This window comes from Parasteatoda tepidariorum, chromosome X1 (genome assembly GCF_043381705.1).
Source record: "Parasteatoda tepidariorum isolate YZ-2023 chromosome X1, CAS_Ptep_4.0, whole genome shotgun sequence".
NCBI lineage: Eukaryota > Metazoa > Arthropoda > Arachnida > Araneae > Theridiidae > Parasteatoda > Parasteatoda tepidariorum.
Genome location: NC_092214.1, coordinates 77,963,252 through 77,972,909, shown reverse-complemented (window position 1 = coordinate 77,972,909; position 9,658 = coordinate 77,963,252). Strand labels below are relative to the sequence as shown.

The 9,658-nt window shown below is 29.7% G+C and overlaps 1 protein-coding gene across 1 annotated transcript in view; it reads right to left on the bottom strand.

The window, feature by feature from the left end:
* Window positions 1–9,658, bottom strand: part of LOC107452507 (vacuolar protein sorting 13B) — a 175,474-nt gene that overhangs the window by 32,666 nt on the left and 133,150 nt on the right. The window contains exon 34 of the mRNA XM_071187283.1: window positions 8,098–8,292. Within this exon, the coding sequence (XP_071043384.1) occupies window positions 8,098–8,292 (195 nt within the window). The remainder of the gene's footprint in view (window positions 1–8,097; window positions 8,293–9,658) is intronic.

Below are 9,658 nucleotides of genomic sequence, written 5' to 3'. Positions count from 1 at the left end.
AATATGAGAATATTGAAATGTATGTGGCTGCAAGTTTCTAATTATCTCATCGATGTTTGGATGTATGTTGCTAATTGCAATTTGCATATCATCTTCAGGGCTTAAACGCGAGCGGTATTTAGTTTTTATTTAAACTAGTTTGCTAAATCCAGTTTCACATAAATACGTTGATGCAAATTGTATTAACACTCTGATGGCATTCTTGCATAAAACGGGATATTGTTTTTCCACTGATATCCAAAATTTTTGGCAAGGCTGAGTCTTAAATTGATTTCGAAGAGTACAATCGCTAATTCGATCTATCGATTGCTCTTTCTCACTAATTTGAAGAGTTGACCTGCATATGTCAAAGGAAAATGGATCACGAATCCAACCAAGATCGTTTTCAGGAAAATCCTCGAATCTTCTCGAAAATTTTTTCTTTAACTTTTCAATGTTATTGGAAATGATGCTTCTAAATGTAAATATATTTATATTATTTTCCTTGATAAAATCTTTAAAGCAAGGGAACATGTCGGTATTGTTTTTATTCAGTTCAGTTTGCCAGAGACTAAGCTTATTCTTAAAAGCTTGAATTTTACAGGCTGCAGTTATGATAGATGAATTCTCCCCCTGCAAGCTCAAATTTAAGTCGTTAAGTTTTTCGAAAATATCAACTAAATAGCTCAGCTTCCCTAGTCAAACTTCATTGATATAATAACTTGCCAGTCTATGTTTCTTTTCGATTAAAAACATGTACACTTCATTTCTCAAATCAAATATCCGTCGTAGTATTTTCCCACGTGAAAGCCATCTGACTTCGGTGTGTAACAGTAATCTCTCATACGTTGAGCCCATCTCATTGCAAAGTATTGAAAAGAGACGGCTGTTGTGGCTGTTGCATTTAATGTAGTTAATTGAACTAACAGCGTCTTGTAATACGTTGTGCAACTCTTCATCCATATCTTTTGCAACAAGAGCTTGCCGATGAATCATACAGTGATTAAATACCATATGAGGCGCCACCTTCTGAATTAAGCCTCTGAGCCCTTTATTCGAACCTGTTAATGCTGCAGCACCATCAGTACAAACCGCAACACAGTTTGCCCAAGAAAGGGACTTTGTTTCAAAATATTAATTTATTACTTCGAATATTTTTTCTCCAGTTGTTTTTCCTTCCAAACTTTTGCAACATAAAAACGTTTCTGTTATACCTTAATTAAAAATAAACCTAACGTAAATAATTAGTTGTGACATTTTAGTAATATTGGTAGTCTCGTCCAGTTGTAAAGCAAATACAGATGAATTTTGTATGCGTTTTATGACTTCTGACTCAATATTTCGTGAAATTTCGGAAATCCGCCGAGACACGGTATCTCTTGATAATGGTATTGTTTTTAGTTCATTTCCATATTTATCGCCATGCATAATTGATGTCATCTTAGTTGCTGCAGGAAGGATAAGGGATTCTCCAATTGTATGGGGTTTCATTGTTTTTCCTATTAGATAAGAAACTTCTAAAGAAGCTCGTAATGCTTTCTGAGGTATTGTTGTAAATTTCTTTAAATGTGCACTTGGAATTTTCACCTAGTCTTTGAAAAAAATCGGCATGTTTATTTTGAAGTTCTTTATGTTTAGTTTCCAGGTGCCTTATTAATTTAGCTGGTTTCATGCTCTCATTTGCTAATTTTTCGTTGCAAATGACACATATCAGGCGTTCTTCATCATCAACAACACAAAATGTAAAACCAAACTTAATAAATTCTTCATTGTATTTTCTTATTTTTTTTAGATCGGGCATTTAGTTCAGTATTTTGCGACTCCTCATNTTTCAACTGTCAAAAACCTGCCAACCCTGTTATTAACCATCCTGTACTAATACATAACTATAATTCTTAATAAAACTTAGATTTATCAGTATTGGTGAAAACCATTAATAAAACTAAGGATAAAGTTATAGGTAAAAGTTTTAAAATAATGAATTATCAATGTTTCACTATAAATGAATATAAATGAAATTATCACTGTAAATAAAATATCCCTAAAACTGAGTCACTAGGTTAAAATAGTATTTTTCAATCCAATTCCTTTAGAAAAAAGTATTGCAAATTTATAATTTGAAAAACTTATAAACACAATATATAAAATTATAATGTAGGAAATACTCAAACAAAATACTCAAAGAATGACACAAAGAATGTACAATGGCCTTTAAACACAAAACAGGAAAGAGTCATTTGTCTCAAATCCCAGGCTCTATTTCTTTGAAGTTGTAAAAAATAAGAATACTTGTTATTTTACAAATAATTTGATAAATTATTTGTAACATATCAAAAAATTTCTTAATAAGTATTTCCCTCTACCAAAAAAAAGTTCTAGCCCACATCACCAACGTTTCAATATTTTGCATCTCACTCTCATATCTTTGAAGAAATGAAGAAAAAACAACAAATTTAGCACATTTTTAGAGAAATACTTAGATATGAAAATAATATTGATGCACTTTACAGGGTTGCTACTCTACCTGGAAAAAGTCAGAAAATTAGGAAATTGTCCAAAAAATCAGAAAATTGAACATTTTTGAGTCGCAAAGTGGAAAAGTCAGGGAATTTGAATTGGCGAGTATGGTGATCTATAAATCTAGCCTCACCTAACTTTAGTTAAAGCTTATTTAACACCGTTGGCAACGTTCGGTTGACAACTGTAGTTGTAATTTGGTTTTTCACTTTTTCAGCTTTACCTTCTCATTCTCGGCCGTCAGATCAGATGGTTGTGTTCTTGTTTTTAGTTAATAAATTTAGTTTATGTATGAATGATATTTCTTTCTTTATGCATAACGTTCAATAGACCCTCGAAGACACGGGGGCCTAAAGTGAGAGCCAAACATGTGAACTTTGCGCTAACATTTTCCATAGATCACATTTTCAACGCAGGAAATTTGTTTTCACTCATTTGGCACAGAGTCAAATTTCACAGAACTGTAATATGCCATGGTTTGGTGACTTAGAAAACTTTCAGCAGGAAAAGGGTTTAGGTTGCTAGAACCCATAACAGATAAAAGGAAGGATGCAATTCCGATTGCCTATTCTTATTTTTTATTAAGAAAATTATTGGGATAAATAGTGTTTTATAATCTCTTATAAATTATTGTTTTTATTGTTAATTTTCTATCATCAAGGTTTCATAAATGAATTTAATTAAATTCGTTTCTCAGAACTCACCTCACGGGGAAGCTGTTCCACCAGGAAATTATAAAGCTATACTGAAATATTCTGGGGTCAATCCTTATTTTATTTTTAGAGCCCATTTTTGGGAAAAAGGGAAATTATTTTTCTTAAAATTTCTTAATAGATAAAGAACATTTAGTTTTAGCAGTTGCTATGCTTCATTCCAATTTTTTTTAGTCAAGTCCACCTGTTTCTCGGTCGCTTACTTATAGTTTTTCAAATTGATTTATATATATTTAATATGTTGTTACGACATGCAAATTCTGAATTTGAGCCATCACTTATTTTGAGGTGTTACTTTCATGACAATTCCATCATAAATTTACGTCACTAGTTGATAGTCTATCAGCAGTTATTTATCATTTTTGCGGCTCTTTTAACAAGGTTTTTCTAATTCCGATATTTTCAGAAGTCTTATTACTACTTTCGATTTCGATATCACTTTTTGATGCATTCCGTTTGGGATGATTCCATCGCAATTTCATATCGCTAGATGGATAGTTTTTGAGGCAATTATTTATCATTTTTCACCCCTTTTCGCATGGCTTGGCTTTTTTAAATCCGATATTTTTAATACGATGTTTATGACGCTCGAACTTGAGTAATAATTTTCTGGCACGTTAAATTTATGACGATTTCATTGTAATTTCGCGTCATTTGATAATAGTTTTTTCTGAAATTATTGATTATTTTTCTGTCCTTTACACGTAGTTTTTCAAATTCAGGTATTTGTAATGCGCTATTAAGACGTGAGAATTTTGATTTCGAATCATGTCTTTCTGACACGTTCGATTTGTACAATTCAATCAATTTTAATGTCATGATGTTTGGTGATAGTTTTCTCGGCAGTTCTAATTTTTCGACCCTTTTCACATGCGATGTTATAACGACGTTCGAGTTCTGCTTTGACATGCTTCATTCGTGAACATTTCATCGTAGCTTCACGTTGGATATTGATTTTTTCGTCTTTTATTTACCATTTTTTCGACCTTATCCACAATGTAATCCAAACTTTGATATTTTCAACACGCTAAATTGGAATTTGAGTTAAGAGGCATTTGATTCAATATAATGCTGTTGTAAAACTGTCGTTTACGGTAATTTTTTCTGAGAATCTGCCATGGAAAAATTTTGTACGATTATTTTTATAAAGGGAAATTTCGTAAAGAGGCAGTTTGTGCGAATTTGAATTTTGTGAAGGGACTGCTTTTACAAATTAGAAATTTATGAATGGGACTTTTTTAAAAATTAGAATGTTGTGAAGAGGCCGCGAAAAGTCTCTAATTCCCACCTGGATCAACCCTTAATATCTCTTTGAAAAATGTACCTATTTTTTATAATAAATGGACAGATTTATTGCATCTTTTTAATATTTTATTTCACTTTACTTTATTTATTACATTCAAAGATACTTAGAAGATATTATAGTTACATAATTTGCACTTTCTTTTCTTTCCAGCATTTTCTTTTCATCTTGTTTTCACTCTCATTCATGTTTAAATCTCTCAATTATGTCTATAATTTTCATCTATATTTATAGAGAGCAATAAAAAGTATAGAGAGTAGAATAAATTGTTCTTTTTTAACATTCTGTTCTAGTTTTCTGTTGTTGTCTAATTTATTCTTTAAAATATACCCTGTCATCAAGATTTGTAGATTACTTTTTTTATAATTTTACTTTTGATTAGGTTTAATTTCAATAAATTTCAAAATTTTGAATATTTTAATTAAAATTTTCAGAATACTTATATGCTTGTTTAGAGAACTTTAGTTCCGTAAAGATACAAATTTCTAATAAATTTTTAATGTTTTTCTTTCAGTAATATTTATATTTTTTCTTTATAATAAAGGATCAGAGCTTTTTTTTACTTGCTCTCTTTTTAGAAAATTTGCTTTTATTTTTTAATCAATATACAAAAAAAAAGAAGGAAAAAATATTATTTATCACTCAGAAAACCATCTTATCCAGTTATTATACTCCACAGATTTTATTTTTAAAAATATCATTTTATTTAGTTGATTAAAAAAGATTTGAATTACTATTGAATTCTGAATTCATAATGCTTATGTGTTTATGAGTTTCATTTTTGAGACATACATATTTTCAACTTCATAAGCTCATTTCTCAGGTCATAATGTATTTTCAACACATGAGTTTAGTCCACAATTGTTCAGTAACGCAACATTTTGTGAGGTGTATGGGATGATATACTGTATTCTTCGGCGAAAGCGCCGCGGCACTATCGAAAAAAAAGTTGTTTTTTTCCTACATGCGGCGCTTTCGACGAAATATTTTTTAGTAGCAAAAAAAAGTTATCAAGGAAAGTTATTTAAGATGAAATAATTTTCTGAGAGAAAGACTATAAAAAAAATTAATAACGAAGTTGACGAAATATTCGTCCGTATCGCGATCTGCTGCAGAACATCGCCAATTCTTAGCAAACTTTCGACAGCAGCCTGCAAGATAATAAATAAACGAAATAATAATTTTAAAAAAACCATCATATAAGGAGAAAATTTAAAAGGTATGCATCTTCTATTCACCCCCAGTTTAATAAAAAATCGCAATCTAGAGATCTGCTTAGTGCCTTGGCATTTGTAATTGGAACGAACAGAAAAGGACCCCTAATCCGACACAAACGAGACTTACGAAATGCCGAGCTTCAGATCTCTTTCGAAAATATTCTAATATGGCGCTCAAATATTACTATAATTCAATTACACTGTTAATTTCAGAAAAACCAATAAATTTAGTCAAGTTTCGATCATAGATTATGGTGGGGTGAATTCAAAACTGGCCCACCTTAAGGAATTTTTTAATTAAAATTATAATCTATATAATATAATCAAGAAAAAATAATCCGAATCCTCTGAAAAAGAAATAATCGTTTCTTCTTTGGAGCGAGATCATAGTTCTCGTTTTTTTTTTAGGTAACATTTTGCTTTAACTAATGACGCTTAACTCGAAAAAAAAAGCTAACAAGGAACTACAAAATAAAAGTAACAATTAATGCTAAGAAACTAACAATGAATAACAACAAAAAACAAGTTAAAAACTAATAGCGATAAAAAAAACAAGCAATCGACTAATAACACGAAAAAAACAAGCTAACTATAAACAAAAAAACAACAAATTAACAGTTAATAACTAATAAAAAAGCAGCAAAATAAAAAATTAATGAATCGAATAAAAAACCGCAAAAGGGATAGAATTCATTTTGTAATCCATGTGGTAGTTTCAATGTCAACTGGGTGTGGCTAATTTATGGTCAAACAGAGGAGGGAACAAACCAGTAAAGCACAAGCACAGCTGTCAAGATTGATTGATCAGTTTTTTCCAACTTGCATTTCTTTATTTTATTCATTGGGGATGCAGGCGTTTTTACTTCTCACTTTATTTTAAACTGCTTTAGAAAAAGATGTTTCCCTTGACACAGATTTTTTTTCAGGCTTTTTTTTTTATTTTTAAAAGATTAAATAAAGTTACTTACTTCTTCAGAATAAAATTTCAAATCAAAAGAATATAACTGATTTTTCTTATCAATATAAATTTCTTAAAAAAAAAAAAAAAAATAGATCAGATTAAGTGCCAAATTTTGGGATGCTGGATTAGGGGTCCCATACCCTCTTTTCTTTTCCCCAACCCCTTTAAAAATAACTGATTGATTCCTCCTAAACAGCTCCATTAGAAATGACAGGTGGAGGAGGTGGGGTGGGGCGTGCTTAGTTATTTCTTATTCTTGTTATTATTAGTTGTTTCGTTATTATTAGTCTTTCCTCAAATTGTTAACTTTGATAAATTTTTAAATCTTTTTATTTTAATAAATGTTTCTTTTTTTCTCATTACATTGTTTTACGGATTTCTGTAATCAGCCCAGCTTAATTCAGCTGCTGAGCATATAAATATTATTTTTTTTTGCTGTTCTTCTGTTTTTTGGCTCGGTGCCAACTGGTAAGAACAACTTTATTTTATATCGTTTTATTTATTTATTTATTTTTTGCTGAGAGAGAAATTTTTTTTCACGAGAACTCTTTGTTAACGTGAACTCTTTGTTAATGCATTTTAGGCTTCCCCCCCTCAAATAATTTAGAAATTATGTTATTTGATGTATTTAAAAAAAATTTGGTGTACTTAACATTATTTTCAGAATTATTTGTTGTACTTAACTTTACTTTTTGGCCCGGTGCCACAGATAAGAACAACTTTATTTTAGATCGTTTTGTTGCTTTTTCTTTTCTTTTCGCTGAAAAAGAAATTTTTTATTATAATTTAGAAATTAAAACTTTACTTTATGAAATGTATAAAAAAATTTAATTTTTTATTATACAGATATTCTACATGGTAGTTTAAAGGTCTCCTCTATAAGGATGCTGATATGCGCGGTTTAGCACCAATGCGGCGCTTACTATAACTTTTATCGATGTGCGGCGCTTTCGTCGAAAAATACGGTACTTCTCTCTTCTTATCAAATTTTGGGGCTGTGACAAATATCCTAGGAAGGTTTATCTCTGTAAAATTACACAGTTAAAATATATTAGCAAATGCAACTATAAAGATTTCTAATTGACATGTTTTAAATTTGTGCAAAAGTCTACTCCAATATCTTGATTTTATTGCTGTTTCACTAGTTAATCATTTCAGAGTCTGTTTCATAGTTGAAATGAGCAAATAATGTGATCTGAAAAGAACTGCACGAGCAGTTCTCGGGTTTTTAGTGCAAAAGCAAGTAGAGGATGATGAATCTAAAATAATGATAAACTAAATTGATAAAGAATTAATAACAGTATTTAAAATCTTATTTCACAAGAACAAAATGTCTGAAACCATTAAACAGAAATTCTACTAAGTAAAAAATATGTAGTTACATATTATTACACAGTTAATAAATACCTTTTTTGTATCAGCCTTTAATGGAATAATAATGTTTGATGACCCACTGGTAGGAATAATTACAGTTGAATTAATTGAAAAAGTAGTATCCATGCTGGCCTCAGTCTTAGATTTAGAAACATTGCATCCTTCAACTGTCAATGATGAACTAAAATAATGAACACCATCCTCCATGACACTAAGTTGAAAGCCATTCTAATCAGAAAAATAAATTAATAAACATATTTACTTTAATGAAATAAAAAACATACAAACAGGAAGAACATATTTTCAAAGACTGATTATCAAAATGATATAAACTTTCCAAAACTGTTAATTTGTAAACAAAAATGCTTCACTTTATTGAGAGGCAGTTTTACAGACATTAACTATGTCTGAAGCAAAACTTGTATAGAAAGCAAAAATAACTCTACAAGAACTAGAACTTGTAACTGATCAATAATGACTAAGGCACCTAAACCTTCAAATATTTAAATTTAAAGAGATATTGCATTAAATTGGTCATACTGTATCAACATTGAATCATTAGGTTTAAGAGAAAAAAAATTTATGAATAATAATTAGTACAAGTAAAAGTTTCTACCTGAAATGAGTATAAAAGTATAGAATTATATAAAAGTTTATTTGTAACTTTCTGTTTCCAAATGATCTAAACTTGAGAAAAATGTAAAAAATTCGAATTTTTATTGATTTTATGCATCCTCTCTTTTAATATTACTGTGAGATGGAGTGATTTTAAAGTCATATATGTTTTTTTTAATTAAATGGCTTCTAATTATAATTAGAATAAAGATAATAGTTTAAGAATTTTCTGCCAGTCTTAGAGGCAGTAAAAGATTGTGAAACAGCTGTCTATACTGTAATTACTGACGAGTTTTTAACTGTGTACATAGCAATTTGATCGTGTTTTTGGTTCTCTGAGTTGAATTCGGCAAACTTCATCTGGGATACATACTTACAGTATTATCATCCATCACTTCTCATTTAGAATTCCTGTAAACTGAGCACATCATATTTATAAACACAAACCTTTATGTTCTTTGTTTACTTTATGTGATGATAACCAAGAATACTTTCACAATGCCAATATCCTTTGGGTGTTGGCATTGAGAAACAGTTTCAAATGAATTATATATTGAAAAGTTTTGATTTGAAAATTGAAATGAGAATTGAATTAAGATTTGATTGAAATGAGAATTGAATTTGAGATTTGATTGACTGATTAAATTGAGATTTGATTGAATTGAGATTTGAAAAATTTTGTTTGGATACTCGATAACAAGAATATTTGCTATGAGCTGGAAGAAAGTTAAGTCAATTTCAAGGAGAAAAATTAGGTCACACAAAGTCATTTAACCAGAGGTGGTGACACTTTGCCATATGAAATGCATTTTTTTTAAAAAAAATTCCTAATCATTACAATTAAGTTTCTCTAGCACAATAGAAAGGGTAGTGAAGATATATTTTGTAAAATATTCGAAACTGTAAATTGCAATTTTAAAAAAAATATGCAAAAAACCTCTATAAAGTGGCATAATAATAATAAGTGGCATAATAATAA